Consider the following 18,981-nt stretch of genomic DNA (forward strand, 5'->3'; position numbering starts at 1 on the left):
CCGCTTACCCCGATGCCCAATAGATTCAAATTAGCTGCCTCGGACTCTTTGACCCAACATGGGAACGAGCGTTGATATTTGAGCCCAGCCACGCTCGGGCCAGAAAAAAAAGGTAATTTAAAAGAGAGAAAGTCCAGAAGGGTTCTGCAAAGCAGGAGGAATCTCTCTCTGCTTTCTCTCAGTCCGTCTGTCAGAGCACATTCTTGCCTCGTACCTTCACCTGAATTAGATGAAACCTGGCAGTCAGAGCTGCAGGCCGGGACACGTCTTATGGCCATAAACTGAAACTAGGCTAGAGTCTCCCCAAAGACGAGAACATCACTTTTCTCTTCTCTGTCTTTCTCCATCTCGTTATCTCTCTGACAAAGATGCCGATATGATCTGGGGGCCTGTTTGGGGATATGTGATTTAATAGGCGTTCTTTGTCGTTCGCGTCTGCAAAGCACAGATGTCTGGGAGGTACAGACCACAAAGGCAGGCTGTGTCTGCCGGCTAATGTGTTTTTACGACGTCTAGTATAGAGATATAGAAAATGCAGTATTTTCTTTTATTTCTGTAGCTCATACAATGTGAATAAAACAAGAAGGGGCATGTTCACAGATGAAGTATTTCACTCTGTACCCACTTGGAGTCTTTCGACATGAATCTAAGCTGTAAATTACCAAGAGGTTTTTGTGGCGGTCCTTGTGGGGGAACAGAAGGGGCCCGTTCTCTCAGCTCCCGCCCTTAATGCTGCTGTTGTGCTGCTCTGGGTGATGTGTGTCTGTGTGGGTGTGTGAGGGGGTTCAGTCTATGACTGTCTTTACTAGCTGGACCCTGAACACTCCAGACCAGGACCAGGACCTTCTGTCCTGGCTTCCACAAGGCCTCTTGTGGCCTCTTGGTCTCTTTTACAAGATGTCTGTTTTTTTTTTTTCTCTCCGTTTGAATCAGATTTTTGTAAAGCTGAAACGGTTAACCAATAATCGACAACTACTTTGCTCATCGATTACTCGTTAATGTCATTTTTGAAGCTAAAATGGTAAATATTAGTTGCTCAATGATTGGTCGAAACAAACTTGGTGTTTGAAGTGGTCACGTTGGGCTTTCAGGAAATTGTGATTTGAATTTTCACTATTTTTTGACATTCTATTGACCAAACGATGAATCAATAAATAAGGAAAATAATCAGCAGAAGAGAATCTTCACTTCAGTCTGAATAATAGAGTTTGAACCATAATTTGTTGGCAAAGTTCAGCTGTACAGCATTTAACATTAGAGAAGTTTATTCTGTCAAAAAAGAACGTTTTGCAGAAAAACATATTTCTCAAAATAGGTAAAGGAACAAGTTAAATTTAGATGCTGGTTCCCTAACTCCTGCTCTAGTAAGTAAAGACTGGCCATGTGCTTAGTAAGGAGTTTTGAAGGAATTTGAAAACTCAACCCTTAACTTTTGATGTAGTCTTTTTGTCAAATGTATCTGAATAAGTAAAAATCCCCAGACTGGAATATATATATATATGTATATATATATATATATGTATATGTGTATGGTGCATATCTTCACAGTAAGGACTTGTATGCAGGATGTCCTGTCGAGTTGTGGCAGAGTGTGCTGCAGCATGTTGCTCCCCTCTGCTGGTCCGTCTCTGTCTTGTGGCTCTGAGCTCACTCTCTGGCTGCCTGTTAATGACGGCCTTTGTTAAACCCACAGCCCGGCTATTTCTGGGCAGCGCTGTAAACAGGCAGATTCCTCACCCCAGATTGGAAATGTTTTCCGCCTGATGTCGGACTCTAGTGTGCACAGGAGTGAAGAATAGAACGGCAAGGGTGGTCGATGGTAGGAGAGACGGAGAGAAAAGAGAAGAAGTTGAGGGACGATTACAGGAAGCTGCTGGGACAGAGAGGTAACAAAAAAAAAATTAAATCTGAACAGGAGTGAGATGAGAGCGGAGCAAGAATTTACAAAAAAGGCTTTGTGGTGGTCTGTGCTGGATCTCAGAGTCCCTCCAGTCTGCAGAGGCTGTGCTGCCCTCTGCAGTTTACACAGAGAACACACTGGAGCTTTGCAGCAACTCAATCCTCACAGTATAAAAAGTCACCAGCAAATCCAGCTTCTCCTCACTGAATGCAAATAGTAGACCTGTCTCTTATCTGTCAGCCAGGAAGTGAGTGTGTGAGAGAGTGTGTGTGTGTGTGTGTGTGTTGCGGTTTCATATCCCTTTGCATCAGCCTGAACTGTTGAACACTTGTAGCCTGTGTGACCTATATATTCTGCTTTTAGGTTTTTTGTCGTCTCAAACACAACATCATAAAACTAGCACTAAGTATCTACACACAGTTATCCACAATATGCATATTTTGTTCGATTGTGGCGTTTCTCCTGCATGTGTCCTCACGTGTATCACACAGTGCTGTAGATTTAATAAAGAACTGAAACCTGGAGCCAGTAAATCTCTGTTACAAAACCGCCTCCGTTAGAGACTGACGAGCTCTTCCAATGGCAACAGGCGACTCAGGTACTGCTGCTCTGCAAACTGTTTGCTCTTGTTGGTTGCCTTCGTGTTATTTCGTTCCGGACACAGTTGCCGAGGTTTTCAATCCTCTAGTTTCTTCAGTGCATTTGTAAATGAGCGTAGAATCTTGTGTTTGTGGTTTGTCCTTTTGTGCACTGGAATCCAGAAATGGGTCGTGTTCGAGTATGATTGTCGTATGTGTTGATTTTGCAGATGAAAGATTTATAGAAGAGGCGACAGACATTGAAAATGTGAAGTGAATTTTCCTGTTTAGTATCTGTGACGGTAACCCTGCGGTTCCTCGTCGTTCCTCTTCCTTACATACCTTCTCCTGATCTAACCCCCTTTTTAATATCCTTCTTCTTCCATTCTGGCCTTTTTCTCTAACACCTAACCTATCCCCCCCCCCCTCCCTCTCCTCCTCCTCCTCCTCCTCCCCTCCACCCTCCCACAGATGAGCCGACCAGCCCAGGTGCTGATTTGCGCGCCCGCCATGTGCCGGCGTCCTCCGTGGTATCCAGCGGCATGAACTCGGCGCCCGCCGTGGTCACCGGCCCCGCCTCCCCCACCTTCACCTTCCCCCTCACTAGGCTCTTCTCACAGGACTGCAGTGAGTGCCCCCCCCCCCCCCCCCCCCCTCCCCTTCCTCCCTCCCTCCCTTCCTCCCCACTGCATGCAGCTGAAAAGTCTCTTATTTGTGAGTTCTTTTTCAGAGAAGGATTGATCATGCATGGTATTTTAAATCCCTCTTGGTTGGTTGGTTGGTTGGTTGGTTAGTTGTACATTTTAAGAGGGTCTAGGGGATTTTTTGTTTTCCTCACTGCTTAGTTTCCTATTTTATCAATTATATTTGCCTGCGATAAGTCTTAAAAGTCTTTTTTCTGCTCAAATTCAGTCAAATCCAGTTTCTAATTCAAATCAAATTGTTTAAATAATTCTCCAGAATTAAGTGTGATTTGTCATGATTCTAGTAAAAGCAGTTTTCCCAATAATGCTGTCTTAATTCTAAAAATAATAAGAAGTGTCCTTCAAAACAAGACTTTTGAGGCTAAATGAAAGGAAAAGATGAACATGTTTGCATGCTGAATGTATAGACTTGCATGTTTGACACAAAGGAATTCATACAAACTTGTTTGCTCAGATTGTGTTTGTTTTGTTTGTCTTGCTGTGCACGAAGCCCAAAAGAGTCGGCGTGTTTCAGATGAATTTAAGTCCCAGATTAGTCAAATTGGATAAACTCGCATGATATGTTTCTTTAAACAAATGCACGTCAGTCTGTGTTTACAGGCGCCACACCTGCATGCCAGTGGTGAGAAAAGTGACCAGAGTTGATTTAATTTAACCGTCACAGTTCCAGCTCATCTCCCCATCGTTCATCCTAACTACGCCACCCAAACCTCAAACCTCCACCACCACCACCACCTCCTGCTTCCTCCCTCGCTATCCCCTCTCCTAATCCAACACCACCCACGCTGGTGATTGGCATTACATCAACATTCTGTCTTTCTCTCTGTCTCTTTGTTTCTCCTTCTCTCTCTCTCTCTCCGCTCATTCATCCTCTCACCGAGCAGGCAGTATTAAATCCGGTCGCCGTTCCTCCTATCTTCTAGCCGTCACCACCGAGCGCTCCAAGTCATGCGACGAAGGACTCAACACGTTCAGAGAGGAAGGCCGAGTCTTCTCGTGAGTACGGATGAGATTCAAACAAGCACCCGTTGAATTACAGGTGCGGGCCGACATCTCATGTTGTGTTGTTGTACTTGACAGGAGGCTACCAAAGAGAGTGAAGAGTTTCTTCACAGACGGGGTGAGTTCTTCGCCTTTCATTCCTCTGTCCTTGTTTCTCGCTGCTTTCCTTTTGTCAGATTATCAAACCAAGAACACAAACTATAAACAAATATCGATGCCCTGCAGCTTAACAGACACATTTAACAAACTAGCAACTGCTTACACACAGTTAACCGGTATTTGCTTAACAAATTAAAGCATACAAATGGAATTTTAAGACTTTTTTTAATGTAATCTGTGGCGATGTTAAATCATAGTTGTGAGAGCACCTAAAACACGAGATCCGCGTAAACGCCTGAGGCTTTGAGTGACGTTTAAGTGAGCTACGCAGCTTTCAACCACAGTACAAGATGATGGCAAACGGCATTTCCCTTCATTTCCTTTTCATCTTGATTATTGAAAGTCTCAACTACTTTTGCTTTCACTTTATTCACCGAAACCGTTGAAAAGGTTACTTGTGACATGCTCAGCTCATCAGAAAGTGTAATAGATATTTACATTTTGAAACCAAGGTTTCAAACTTGAATCAAAACAATGTAGCTACTCGAGTTAGTCGTATTTGTTCAGTGTCAGCTTTAATAATGCGGAATCCTTTTTTAGGTGAGATTTAAAAGCAGCGTTTGGCAACTTACACTACAGCAGCACAAAGAGGCCAAATAGTGGCTGCCTCAGCTACTGATGCATCAGTTGTAACATGATGTAATGTAATGCAAAAGGAGACATTTCAAATTCAAAATATGCCAAACACAGAGGAACACGGGTTACAATGACACCCTGAGCAGCACTGACTAAATGACAGTAAAGATTTGGCCTTAAAATGAACATAAAGTTGACACCTCGGCAAAAACATTATCAGCAGCAAGTAAAGATCCTTCTTATTATTATTTTGGCATAAGAGAAAGAGGTTTTTAATTGGTGTCTTTGGTTTTAATACATTGTCAGAAATGGGTGGCGTTCTGTTATCACACCTTTTGATTACCTTACTGAAACAAAAGGGGAAAAAAGTTCAGATTTAACGGCTTTTTTCAGGTCTCAAGGCAACAAAAGAACATCAACAAATGATCTGAACATTTCCTCGGTTGTGTTTCAGTCTCTGGACAACCTCGGCACAGCAGAGGAGGTGCGATCTAAACGCCACTCCACCTCAGAGCTGGGAAACATTACGTACAGCGACGTGCGGCAGGAAGGATGGCTGCACTTCAAGCAAATCCTCACAGAGAAGGGCAAGGTGGGCGTGATTTTAGAAAAGAGCTTGAGACAGAAAAAGCGCTCAAAGCGAGCGAGCAAACACTCACGTCTCCTCTTTCTCTCACAGAAGGTGGGCAGCGGCATGCGTCCGTGGAAGCGAGTCTTTTCCGTGCTCCGCTCCCATTCGCTGTTCCTCTACAAGGACAAGAGGGAGGCGGTGCTCCGCGGGGCCACGATCGGAGGTGCCGCCGAGGACGAGCAGCCGATCAGCATCCGGGGCTGCCTGGTGGACATAGCGTACAGCGAGACCAAGCGGAAGCACGCCCTGCGGCTCACCACACAGGACTTCTGCGAGTACCTGCTTCAGGCCGAGGATCGGGAGGACATGCTGGAATGGATAAAGGTCATCAGGGAGAACAGCAAGACGGACAGCGAGGTCAGAGGACACGCCTCCACCTGTTAAGACTTGAAGCTCCTCTGTGAGTGTGCCTCCAGTGTGTGGTTATAACGCCGATGTGTTTGTTCGTTGCAGGAGCTCGGTATATCCAGACAGGCCCTCATCAATAAGAAGCTGAATGATTACAGGAAGCAGAGGTGAGCCCCCTGATAACAGATCATGAATCATCCGCACACATCCGCTGTCATGACGGACAGCTTGAATTTAACCTGTCTCTCTGTCTCCCCCTGCAGTCCGACAGGCAGCAAGCCCGACTCTTCTCCCAGGATGTCCCGCATGAAGCCTCCCTTCCTGCACACCAAGGCGGAAAACGCTGCGGGGGCGCCACGCTCCCCCAAACCAGAGGGCAAAGGTCAGCGTCAGGGACAGACTAATCAAACACACCTGCTAACTTACTGTGCTAAAATAAAACTGTATTATTGTTTTTGATTGAATGCCAGAAGTTATGAGATCTATTACCACCCGGAGAGAGCGTTGTTTCTCCTGTAAGACTAGTTTTAGGTAGAAACGGTGGTACGGTTCTGGGTAATTAAGATAATCCATGGGTATTAGCTCAAACATCAGTTCCTGTCATAACACAACCGCAGGTGTTCTTTTAATCAATCCTTTGATTAATATATCTGCAGATGTAAGAATAATGTAACAGCCCTTTATGGATGAGAGCCTTTAAATGTAAGGACGGGATAAACCAAGAAGCAAACACTGAAGCTCTGTGACAAGCAGTGACGTTCTTTTTGGTCCGAACTGTCCTCAGATGAGAGCGCTCCTCCGAAGTCTCCGTGGGGAATCAACATCATGAAGAAGACAAAGAAGTCGGGGCCTAAAGCTTTTGGTGTGAGGTTGGAGGATTGTCAGCCGGGTGTGATTAACAAGGTGAGCCTCAATATCGTCTGTCGTACCAGAATGCAGTAAAACTACTACTACTACTGCTACCACTGAAGGTTTTATTTCTCTTTATTTAAACTCCGTCTGTGTCCATCTCAGTTCATCCCGTTGATCGTGGAGATCTGCTGCGGTCTGGTGGAGGACATGGGTCTGGAGTACACGGGGATCTACCGAGTCCCCGGGAACAACGCCATGGTGTCCGCACTTCAGGACCAGCTCAACAAGGGATGCGACATCAACCCTACAGAGGAGGTGAGGAAACACGAACACACCGGTCCATTTGATGAACCACAAACCGTTTTCATTCAACACAACCGTATCAGGGAAAATACGATTGACCGCTGACTCCGCTCTGTTTTCTGTTTCTGTCCACAGAAGTGGCAAGACCTCAATGTTGTCAGCAGTTTGCTCAAATCCTTCTTCAGGAAACTTCCAGAGCCGCTCTTCACCAACGGTTTGTTCGAACATGTCACTACAAGCCGACCGCACACAACTCGTGCTGCCATGCATTCATATCAAACCGCTGCATTTTACAATGTTTGATTTCGTTACAGACAAGTACAACGACTTCATCGACACCAACCGGATGGATAGTGCATCAGACAGACTAAAGACCATGAAGAAACTGGTACGTATTTGTTTGTATTACTTTGCTAGTGTGTGTGTGTGTGTGTGTGTATGTGTGTGTGTGTGTGGAAGTTTGGCAGGTTCAACGGGTTTATCAATATTGTCGTTCTTCTTCTTTTCTTTGGCAGATCCGAGACCTCCCAGATTATTATTACCACACTCTGAAGTTCCTGGTTGTTCACCTGAAGACTGTAGCCGACAGCTCGGATAAAAACAAGGTGCGTCAAAGACAGTTTGTAAAAATGAAATGAAAATATAATCATCACGCATCACTGGGACATCTTCGGTATTAATGCATTGTTGTCGTCGTGTAGATGGAGCCCCGTAACCTGGCTCTGGTGTTCGGGCCGACTCTGGTTCGGACATCTGAAGACAACATGAAAGACATGGTCACGCACATGCCTGACCGCTACAAGATAGTAGAGACGCTCATCCAACATGTGAGAGAGGCCGCACGGCAACACACACACACACACACACACACATTCAAATTACCCGTGATCACTTTCAAGATAAATATTTCTTTCTCCATGTGGTTCTCGTAGTGCAACTGGTTTTTCGCTGAAGAGCAAGACAAGGATGAAAAGGTATGCTTCCCGTTTTGCTTCTTTAGTCTTGCACATTGACAACGTTTATGCTCTGCGGAGACGGTTATTTAAAGATTCAGTTGAGGATGCGCAGTTGCCCTGAAAACTTGCAAGTAATGTGCAGTATGTGACTTCATTATCTGAGAATCTTTTCAAGTTGGTGTGAAATAACTCAGAATCTGAACACGTTGTTTCAAGTCATTAAATATCATTTTCTCCCACAGAGGGGGAGTGAACTTCCTTCAACAGCTCATATTATTTTAAGTAATTTTTTATGCATTCTTGCGCGGCAAACGCAACTTATGTTGTCTTGTTTTAAGACGATGATAGTAAGTCTTAGAAAGTCCCTGAAAAAGGGGAAACAAATTAAAATGTTTATTGAGCATTTTGTGCTTTTTCAGTTTAGATTTGACCTTTTAGTTTTGCCTTTGTGAGCACAGATAACATTTTCAAAAGCGTTATCTGTAGAAATCACCGATCAAAACGTCGCTTTGTACAGTCATACAGTCTTGCGCGCTGTATGAATCCCCAGTTTTCCCGGTTTTCCCAGTAAATCACAGCCTTTTGTTTTGTGTCTCTTCCGTCCAGACACCGGTGGACACGCAGGACGTGCAGCCCGCCCCCAACATCGACCACCTGCTGTCCAACATTGGCAGGACCGCTCTGCTCGGGGAGGCCTCAGGTGAGCGCGCTGCTTAGTGCTCTGACCAAGTCGACCAATAGCATTTGGGTAGATGTAATCGCAAGCCCAAATTAATGCTGCTTTCCATTTCAAGCTGGAAGAAGGGAATTCCCCACCAGTGTCCCATAATTACAATGTGTGGGCTCCAGTGAAACAGCTGGCAGACGTTAGCATGTTAATTAGCAGAACTGAGTCTTAATTCTCAAGAAAACAAGTCGGTAAAAGAATCCTGCTCCAATGACTATGTTTCTAAGAATCCATAAAAGTAAATGACTTAAGATGGTGCTCTTTACAAGCCTGTTAAAAATAATGATCCCAAGTGATGACATGACCTCGGTTTCCTCGCCTGATTGAGATCCGTCTTTGGAAGTTTGTCCCAATTTTAAAGCCAGAATTCCCTCTTTTCCAACAGAACTAGAACACGGCATAAGAAATGAAAGTCTGACATCTGTTAGTACTCGGAGTGTTTCTGTGTTTGATAGCGAGCCTACACGTCTCTCCTTTCTGTTCTGCTGACCTCTCCCCCCCCCCCACGTTGCTCATCTTTCACTTTCTCTGTACGTTTCTGCATTTCCTTCTCTTAGCTGAGCCTGTGGAGCAGCCACTGCGGTAGGACGGGAACTCCCCTGGCAATACGTGTGTGTGTGTGTGTGTGTGTGCGCCACCGAGTCTGTGCATCATATTGTGAAAGTGAAATAATGTGTGTTTGTGTGGGTGAGAGAGAGGGTGTTGGTGATGGTTTGTGTCTCCATGGTCTCCATTACCCTCCTTAGACTCAGTGTCTCCCTCTCAGTGTCAGACGGAGGTCCCTGTAAGAACATGTCACTTCAGTGTCGCCCCAGTCGGACTAATGAATTAATGGCCTGTTAAAGCTGCTGCATCTGACACTGGAGTGTAAACTGTGGTCTGTCGCTGAGAGACGACTCCCCCGCTAGTGGTCTTGTTGTCGAGCACTTTGCTCCACTCATCCTTCGGGCATTTTCAGTCAGCGTAGTCCAATCATCAGCCTCCTCATGCCCCGCTTACCTCCGAAGGGACTCTAGGTGGCGTCGTTTCTGACCTGCCGTTTTAATGCCCACAGTGACATCAGAGATCTGATTTGTGTGTGTGTGTGAGGTTCAGTAGTGGCGCACACTTTCACCCTTCACCCACGGTTTTTTGTATCACAGGTGAACTTCCAAACAAAAAGCCCTAGTTTCCCAAAATGTTTAATTGAGGTCCAAGCCAAGATCTGCACGCAAAGAAGAAGGCCTTTTACAGAGGCCAAAATCCACATTTATCTATTTGGATAAGCAAATATTCTAGAAGTGACCTTTCAAAGTAAAGTCCCTCAGAAATTTAGCAAAACAAGAGAAGGTCAGCTATGATATTTTAACATTTACTGACCCATCAGATGCTAAATGTTTGTCATTAATACCATAGCTGTTACCAGAAATGATGACCTAGTCTCATGATAGGTCCCAGATTTTTAGTAACCGTTGAAGCAGAAACTGAAACGGTTTCTGTGGATCGGTTCTCTAGTCTATAAATAGCAAGAAAAAAGGTACGTCCATTTTGCCGAAGGCGTCATCTCCAAGCAGTGATGTAAAACAGAGACATTTAGGGAGCAGAGCAAAAATCAATGTTTTGTATTTATTCTTGTTGAATGACTTAGACAATTAGTCTGTTATCAAAGTTGCTGTTTTTTGCTGACTAATTCACTAATTCCTGAGCTCAGTGGGCTGCTGTAAAGCAGAAAGTCTCACTCAAGGACACTTTTGACATGAGGACGGTAGGAGCCAGGGATCAAACCGCCGGCCTTGTAGTTAAAGGACCAACCGTTCTACCCACTGAGCGACAGCCGCCCCTCTTCTGTGGAAGCCTGCTTCTCCTCCATGAGCAGCGAATCACCCGAGCTAAGCTGCGTTTTGTTAAAGCCAAAGAGCTTTAAGGGCGATGCACTGATATGAAGAGCACAGGTGAAGGGTGACAGTTTGTCCACCATCTGGAAGCGGCACACAACATGAACTGGATTGATATCGTTGTCGTCGGTTCGTGAGAAACGGTTCCATCTAGAGCTCTTCAAAGCCCCGGGTTTCCCCAAAGATTTTGATTCCACACTACGTGAAAGACAAAACCAGCTTTGATCCTGCATCGCTGTGTTTGTGTTGTGAGGGAATGTGGTTCTTTGTACTCTGGACTCAAAAATTGTTTCTGCCTTCACGCCTCCCAACGCTTCTTTCCCTGATTGATGTCATCAGTGTTTTTTTCTGTGATGTCATCGGTGTGTGCCGTGGTTTCCTAATGCCTCCAACACCAAACCCTGCTTACCCAATCATTGTGTCTCGTCCACACGTGTAAATCAGTGTCTGTGTACCGGGGGTCCGTCAGGGTCAGAGGGCACAGAGGAAGGCGAGTTCCTTCAACTTTAGTAGGGGAATTTGTCTTGTAATAAAAAAAAAAATTGGCAATCAGGAAGACGACATGTGACTTTCAAGTATGTTGTGCTCAAGCCACAACCCCATCTGTGACGTCACAGCGGGTGTTTTCCCCTTTACAGCTGACGGGAAACACCGGCTGTGACTTCCGGGTTTGAAGTGCAGACAGAAGTGCAACATGCAGAAGCAGTTTTCTGTGATTTAAAAAAAAAAAAAAAGTGGTGATCTCTCCAACTGCCTCTGTGTCCTCCACCGCGACTGTTCTGGCCTTTTTGTTAACTTCAAAGGTTCTGACCCACTGATGTTTTTATTCTCTTCTCCCCAGACTCAACCAACAGTGAGTCAGCTAAATCAAAGGTAACATCTCTTAACGTGGCACACGGTTACTCTGGATGTTCCTATACCGACATACACACGCAGTAGTTAATATAAAGTGTCAAGTATTACTGTGTCAATTAATTCTTTTTCTTTTTCAGGGCTCTTGGGGGTCAAAGAAGGACCTTACACCCAAAGACTTCCTGACTCTGTCCATCATGTCGGCTGTTACGGGCCGCAAACGCAGGAAGCGCCACAATGGCCGCCGCGTGGGCAGCAGCACCGATGACGACTCTGAGCACGAGCCAATCAAAGCCGGACATTTAGGGGCAGAGGAGGAAGAGGAGGCAGAGTCGCCTGTGGGAGACATTGCTCCTCGAGCAGTGGGAGAGGAGGACGAGGATGAAGAGGAAGAGGAAGATGAGGAAGTTGTTGAAAGCGGAGTGAAAGAAGAGGTAGAAGAGGAGAAGGTGGCGGCGGTTATTCCCAGTCGGCCGTGCTGTAAAGAGGAGGAGGAGGAGGAGGCAGGAGGAAGGCAGGCAGCCGTGTTGCTGCACGAGGAGGAGGCGCGGGCGGAGGTGAAGGGCCCGCCGTGGAGAGCTCCAGAGGACGCACGCTCTATTGTTTCTGGTTACTCCACCCTCTCCACGTTAGGCCGTAGCCTGGGGTCGGAGGGCAGGGGGGACGATGCCGATGACGAGCACAGCGAGCTGGTGAGCGAGACGGACAACGAGAGCGGCTTCGCCTCGCGCTCCCTCACCCAGGAGAGACCCGACAAACACCCGACAACACCCGTGAACACGCAGCCGCCGGCAACGCCGCGCAGCTTCCTCTACACGCACTACAAACCCCCCGTTCTCTCGCCCACAAACCTGCTCGCCCCGTCCACCGCGCTCACACCGGACTCCGCGGACAGGAGCGAAGGGGGGGCGCGGTCCACCACGCCCTCGTCGTCCTCCTTCTCCTCCTCCTCCACCACTCACAGGCTGCACTCGCGGCCTTCCTTCAACTCCCACAAGCTGATCCAGTGCGACACTCTGGCCAGGAAGAAGCTGAAGTCGGAGAAGGGGAAGACTCGCTCTCTGGACCTGCTGGAGCTGTCTGGGGCCATGGCTGACGGCGACGGGGCCGGTTCCGGGTCACCCAGAGTGAGGAGGGAGACCTCTAGGACCAACCCTTCCTCGGGCAGCAGCCAGGAGAGCCTGCGCCTGGCCCGGCCCAAGCCCTCGCTGCCGCCCAGCGAGGCCGCCTCCTTCACCCCGACCGGCCCCGGCGGCAGGTCCCTGGCGGATCAGGTCCGCGCCCGTCTGCTGGGCTCGGCCGACGACCTGCGCAGGGTGGGACTGCGAAAACCGCTGTCGCCAGAGACGCGGAGGAAGAGACGCGCCTGGCGCAGACACACCGTGGTGGCCTCCCCAACTGAGATCTCTGACAAGAGACCCCCACTGACCGTCAGCGACTTCACCCCGTCTCCCATCACTCAAAACCAGGTCAAAACACCAGGGCTGCCTCGGGATGCAGACGGGCTCGACCAAGGACCGGCTACCCGTCACGCACCCACCTCTAGATTCCACCAGTATCTGTGAGCCCTGCCGGCTGACCCCACACGTCTGTACGGGGGTCCAGGCTGAGCCGCTGACTCCCTGCAGGTCAGTAGACCGGCAGCAGCGTGAACAGGGTCTGGGTTAGTTGCCGGGTGCAGCACAGTGTACCACTGACCAGGTCTTTAAGAGCAGCCCACCCTTTTCTTTTTGATAAGCTCCATTTGCATGGCAAGGGGCTTTCCAGTGTTGCCAAAGCTTTTTTTTGTTTTTTTTCTTCTTCTTTTTTTATTCCAAAATGTGTGTTTTTATAGAAATAATACAGAAACAGGACAGAGACACAAATAGACCTCATCACAGCCAAGAATTCTCATTTGAGTGATAACCGAGCGTCCTTCCCGTCTTCTCTGCCTTCCTGCTCACAGACGGCATTAATTAAAGGGTCGAATCCCTTCAAGTGACCAGAGCTGGATGGTTCTTGAGAGAACGGTGCTTCTTATCAAAGTGGGGTTTATTAACGGTAACTTTTGCTTCAGTGAGCCAGAAGAGACAGTCAACCCCCCCCCCCCCACACACACACACACACACACACTTCTAATAACAAAACGTTATCGGTCAGTTTCAAACTACTTCAAGAGATCTCAACTGATTTTTCAGTCTTTCTAACGTGTTCCTCCTCAGACCACAGACACTGTAATCACTCATTTATACTCCAAACAGTAGACACAGTAGGTTACAAACACACAGCATAGTCGTCTCTCTCTACTTGTTAATAATGTTCGTGTGTGTGTGTGTGTGTGTGTGTGTTTGCGCAACAAATATTTGTGATCATGTCCGAGCGTGCAGGTGTTTGTGTTGAACAATTTTGTAACATTTGTACAAAGCTTTGTTAAGTTAACCTTGTAAATATAAATATTACGTTTATCATATTTGTTTTACTTTTTTAGTTCCTTTTTTTATGGTTTACAAAAGTGCGTACAAAGTGCACGAGTCATTTTCTTTCAAGATGTTACTTGAAATGTTTCCCTTAATATATATTTTTTTTGTTTTATATTCAATATATATATTATATATATTTTGTATTAAAGTAAAACACTTTTATTGTTACTTGATGTGGGTGTACCTGTCCACAGGAGACACACGTGACTCCTTGTTTCCTCATAGATGGCCTTCCTCTCTGATTCTCAGCGCTGTGCAGAAAACCTTTATCTCATGAGATATGGTCTTATAAACAAGTATCTCTGGAGATTGTACTTCCAACAATGTTGCATCAACATGTACACAAGCAACTACATGTAGCAAGAGAAGAAATCTGGTAATTATTACGTTGTATCGGGCGGTTTGCAGGCAGCTCAGCGCCACACTGTGATGGCTGAACTCATCTGTTATTCATGTCTGTGATTACCGAGCAATGCCTCCACAGATCTGCTCGTATTTACTGAGCTCACGTCGAAGTGTGTTCCTTCTCGTAAAAGAGAAGCCCGGCGGCGTTTAACAGACTGTTACAAAATATTGTGTAGCGCATACAAACGGATACATTTTCACCTGGGTCGGTGGTGATCTTTGTGTTTTCAGCACATCTCCTCCGAGGGGTGCTTCCGTCTGCACGTTTATTACCTCGGGGGGGGGGGGGGGGGTTTACATGAGGGGGAGTTTTCCATAAGGTCAGGCTCTAATAAATCCTACCTGACTGGGGAAATGTTACACCAGAGGAAACGAATACAGAATGAATCTATTGTTTTTCATCTCTCGTCTTGATCTGCCGTCACAAATAAAATAACACAAACAGGAGGTGTGCGACTTCCTCAGTCGTGAGTCACTCATCTGACCAAATAACCCCGTCAAAAATAATAATAATAAATAAATGATAAGTTATGGTCTTGTTTTACCTCAAGATTTTTTTTCTACAAGTGCCTGATTTCTGGAATGTGTTTTTGTTCTGCGGTGCCATGGTCGGTTCTTATCTTTCCGTTTCCTTTTGTCGTTTTTGGGTCCCCGCCCTTCTCTCCTGTGGTTGATGGTATAACTAAGGCACTGACCCAAAGATGTGTACATTTAATACAAGCAGTCTAACTAAAAAAAATATATATTAAAAAGCACACTTTTAAGCCAAGGACATGTCTATGCACTCTTTGCCTTTAACACAGGTATTAACAGCGTATGCTGCTGAGAGGCATAGCACTCTCTCTGCCTAGTGATCCACAGTGTGTGTGTGTGTGTGTGTGTGTGTGTGTGTGTGTGTGAGTGAATATGGTACACCTAACGAGCCCGGCTCCAGACAACATCCATGTTTCTCACAGATGAACTAACCGCCTATGACTTCATCACAAAACTCAACAAGTTGCCGTGCTGTCTGAAATCGGATTCTTACCTTATGTTTCATTGTTGTATTTTAAAGTCTTTTTGTACATACTTTCTTAATATGTAACATATTGTATTGTGTACATTTGGAATTGCTTTTTTTTTTTTTTGGAGTATAACTAATATGAAAATGACTGGACTTAAAGGTCGTCCACCTGAAACCATTTCCCTCATGGATGTGTGCTTTAAAGCAAGGTTATATGATGTAAATAAACAGAACTATGTTTAAAACGGACTTCTCACGTGTGTTTGTTTTTAAGAGGTGGTAGGTGTGACTCGTGCAGGGAGGGTGAGGCTTAAAATAGGAGCCGTGTGTGGCGACCTCTAGTGGCTGCAGATGAACACGCGCGCCCCACGGGGAATGACACAGATCTCTCTGCACGTGAAGGAAACTTTATCTTAACTACACCCAAAATACACCGTAACTACTGAGACTGTTTTAACGCGCATGAATAGTTTAATAGTCATGTAATCTGTTAAAATAGATGCAATTCTGGGAATCTACTGAAGCGTATGATCACTCCAGAAATATAGAGCTTTAATAAAACATTTATTGATTTGGCTTTTGAGATGACCAGCACTCTTGTGAACACAATAAGCTTCAAAATACTGGAATAAACCCACCTAGCGTTTCCTCTTGCAAAACATCCCCACTAGATTAAACTCTGGAGTGGGTTAACCTTCATAAAGAGCATCTCTCCATCACATCCCCCCCCCCCTCCCCCCGCTACAGTCCGTGGATTCTTCCTCTCCGGAGCCCGTTTCAGGATCTCCATAAGAAAAGCTTTGCGACTGTTAGTATCGCGGGACATAAAGACACGCGCAGGTTCACACTTCCTGTGTTCTAGAGCAGGCTTTTACAACACATCACAAGAGAATTTCAAAATTTTATTTGAACTTATGTCAACACACAACTGTTAAAATATTCACTCTGGAATTTACTTCTGCAAAACAGTCTTTTTTAAAAGCTGACCCAATTAGCTGTAATTATTTTTGCAACATACGATGTTTTTATTTTAAATTCAAAAACGGAACAGCATTATTAGTTGACCCGGGAAACAAACAAAATATTCTCGTGTTGTCAAATACATTCTCTTTATAAAAAGAATCTTATTTTGGAAATATTTACATTTCTTCTTGGAAAAACAAAACAATTGAACAGGACACCTTTACAGTCCAAATAGAAAAGAAACGGCAAGTATTGCATTGCAATGCAAGGACTCTTCGTCCAAATGACAAACTGATTACAGAAAACTGATTTATTTATTTTTAAACGCAGCAGTCCCATATTTTACCTTTTTGAAAAGGGGGTTCCCCCCGTGAATTGTGTCCTTTTAATTGGTTGCGACGTGGCCCCTGTCACTGCTCGGCTGGTTCTGCAGGAGCAGCTCCGTGTTCTGGGCCCTCAGTCTCTCCAGCTCCCTCTCCAGCTCTCCGAGCCGGACCAGGGAGCTCTCCACGGTCAGACCCCCGGGCTCCACGGCGCGCCTCAGCCGGTTGTTCTCCTCCTCCAGCCGGGACATGCACTTCTCCAGCTCCAGGTACTCCTGCACCAGCTCCTGCTTGGTCATATTCTGCAGGCTCTCGACGTGGTACATCTCGTAGGTCTCGGAGAAGTCTCTCTGGAGAAACTCCCCGCCTGCGTTCCCGGGTCTCCCGATGCCGTCGCTGCCTCCGCCTCCGCCGCTGCCGTCGTCATCGTCCTCCTCCTCGTTGTTGTTGTCGAACAAGTCCTCCTCGCTGCCGGTGTCCTCCGTGCGGCTGCCGACCCCCGAGGGCCGCTTGACCTCGGTGTTGAGGTCGGGCTCCTCTCGGTCGTGCTCGTCCATCAGGAACTGGGTGGTGTTGTAGGGGGCCACTGGGAGCCCTTTGGCGAACATCTCCTCTCTCAACCGGGAAGCCCTGGCCGTCTCCTTCTCCTCCAGGGCTTTCCTCTCATCCCAGTTAAGTTTGTAATAAGGCTTCCAGTTGCGCTTCTTCTTGGAGGTCCTGCGCCGGTGCCTCTTCTTGCCCAGACGCGCATCCAAGCCGGTGTCGGAGTCGATGTGGCTGTCCTCTTGCGCCTGGTTTAAAGTCTCCTCCAGCGGTCTGCCTTCGCCGTTTTTGTCCTGCGGGGTGTGATCAATGTCACCCACTGCGTGGACACCGGGTTTCTGGTGGGGCTGAGCTGCGATCGGGCACTTTGGAAGCACGTTTCCGGCTGCGAAGGCAGGGCACACCCCCCTCTGTCCGCCTTTCCTCTGCCACAACTTGTCTGTGTTGATGTCTCCACAGTGCTGCTGCTTCTGGTCTCTCTGTCGCCCCCTGCTGCCGTTCTCCGGTCTACCACGGTTCCTGTCTGGGAGATGCTCCAACGCGTCTCCGCTGCTCCCACCTGATGGGCTGCCTGAAGTTTTCAGGTGATGGGTCCGCTCCGCTGGCTCCGTCATCCTGATGTTCCGCTCCGATGGCTCCGCTTTTAACACATTTTACAAAATGTTCTTGCTCTCAAAACTGAGCTTCAAAAGTTCGTTAAAATGCGGTAAACTCAATTTAAACTAAATATACGTATTCCAAAAATCACTAAAGAAAGTTAAGAGTCTGACAACAAACTCTCGCAAATGAAAAGTAACAAGTTCTGAACAGTAAACACTTGTTACTGCTCTAAGGGTTTGTCAGAGCAACTGTCGCTAACTACCATTAACTGTTTCGCTGCTGTCAGAACTCTCGTTCACCCGGAGACGACGTTTCGCCGTGACAACAGTGTCCAGTGTGATACTCAAGAAGAGGGAGCTCGTGCTTATATAGCTGCTCCGCCTCTACCCGTGCGGATGCAGCTGTTTGTAACACCCGTTGGATTGTGGGACATGTGGTTTTAATTTCGATGAAGCACTGTCGGAGGCCTCCATATCGAACTACATAGTCCACAAGTCCACCATAACTGACGAGCATTTTAACCAATCAAATGGCAGATACTTGATCACGATAAGGTCCACCCTTCTCTTAGTTGATTGGACAAGAGGATAACTTTGCTGTTGCTAAGCTTAAAGTATTTTCTGATTGGACAGTACAATAGTCAATCAAAAGTACGTAATCCACACCAAGAAAGCAGTCCGGAGCATTATATGGACACTACCATCTACAAATAAAGGGGACACGGAGAAAAGTTACGAAATACAAGTTAATTTAAATACTGTCGAATGGCATCACATGATCATTGGAATAAATAAGCATATTGTTTAAGTAGGATTAGTAGGGCTTACTTTCATTTGCAGACCACACAGTCTAACGCCGAATAAGTAATACAATGAAAACCCTCCTGTATTTGAAGCTAAATGCAGAAACCCTCTTAAGGAAACTAGTCCGTGTTGAATGTTCACACTGGAAAATAAGTAAAAACAGCTTACTTTCAAAATGCAACTATTTTTCATGTTTAGTGGCACAAAAATACGTCGTTGTGGTGGCAGTTGGCTCATTAAACGTTTCAGTTTGAATATTGTGTGTGTCGTGCGGAGTGATACATGGTCGGACAGGGGCTCGGGTGAACTCTGGAATCAGCGTAAACAAACGACATTTATTGTCAAGCTGCCGCTCCGAGCACAGCTCCAAGCCCCTCGTTGTTAAAGGGTGGGTCAGGCGGTCTCAACCTTAATAATCCT

At 46.4% G+C, this 18,981-nt stretch overlaps 2 protein-coding genes across 11 annotated transcripts in view; one reads left to right on the forward strand and one right to left on the reverse strand.

Annotated features, from left to right (window-relative positions):
• Window positions 1-15,568, forward strand: part of arhgap23a (Rho GTPase activating protein 23a) — a 61,616-nt gene extending 46,048 nt beyond the window's left edge. For 4 of the 10 annotated variants that reach the window (XM_079177548.1, XM_079177543.1, XM_079177546.1 and 1 more), the window contains 17 exons: window positions 2,950-3,105; window positions 4,067-4,178; window positions 4,263-4,302; window positions 5,374-5,511; window positions 5,599-5,907; window positions 6,004-6,065; window positions 6,162-6,280; window positions 6,683-6,801; window positions 6,913-7,065; window positions 7,189-7,267; window positions 7,368-7,441; window positions 7,569-7,658; window positions 7,755-7,880; window positions 7,986-8,027; window positions 8,616-8,709; window positions 11,452-11,483; window positions 11,603-15,568. In XM_079177548.1, coding sequence (XP_079033674.1) covers window positions 2,950-3,105; window positions 4,067-4,178; window positions 4,263-4,302; window positions 5,374-5,511; window positions 5,599-5,907; window positions 6,004-6,065; window positions 6,162-6,280; window positions 6,683-6,801; window positions 6,913-7,065; window positions 7,189-7,267; window positions 7,368-7,441; window positions 7,569-7,658; window positions 7,755-7,880; window positions 7,986-8,027; window positions 8,616-8,709; window positions 11,452-11,483; window positions 11,603-13,027 — 3,170 coding nt within the window. In that variant the 3' untranslated portion in view covers window positions 13,028-15,568. Of the gene's footprint in view, window positions 1-2,949; window positions 3,106-4,066; window positions 4,179-4,262; window positions 4,303-5,373; window positions 5,512-5,598; window positions 5,908-6,003; window positions 6,066-6,161; window positions 6,281-6,682; window positions 6,802-6,912; window positions 7,066-7,188; window positions 7,268-7,367; window positions 7,442-7,568; window positions 7,659-7,754; window positions 7,881-7,985; window positions 8,028-8,615; window positions 8,710-9,293; window positions 9,319-11,451; window positions 11,484-11,602 lie in introns of all 10 variants that reach the window. The other 6 variants (XM_079177549.1, XM_079177544.1, XM_079177545.1 and 3 more) reach the window with 6 other exon arrangements.
• A 651-nt stretch (window positions 15,569-16,219) lies between these two features.
• hexim1 (HEXIM P-TEFb complex subunit 1) lies at window positions 16,220-18,080 on the reverse strand. The gene has a single exon (XM_079177002.1). The coding sequence runs from the start codon at window positions 17,770-17,772 to the stop codon at window positions 16,678-16,680; it is 1,095 nt and encodes a 364-aa protein (XP_079033128.1). The 5' UTR covers window positions 17,773-18,080; the 3' UTR covers window positions 16,220-16,677.
• Window positions 18,081-18,981: the final 901 nt, after the last annotated feature.

This window comes from Pholis gunnellus (genome assembly GCF_910591455.1).
Source record: "Pholis gunnellus genome assembly, chromosome: 17".
In the NCBI taxonomy this organism is placed as follows: domain Eukaryota; kingdom Metazoa; phylum Chordata; class Actinopteri; order Perciformes; family Pholidae; genus Pholis; species Pholis gunnellus.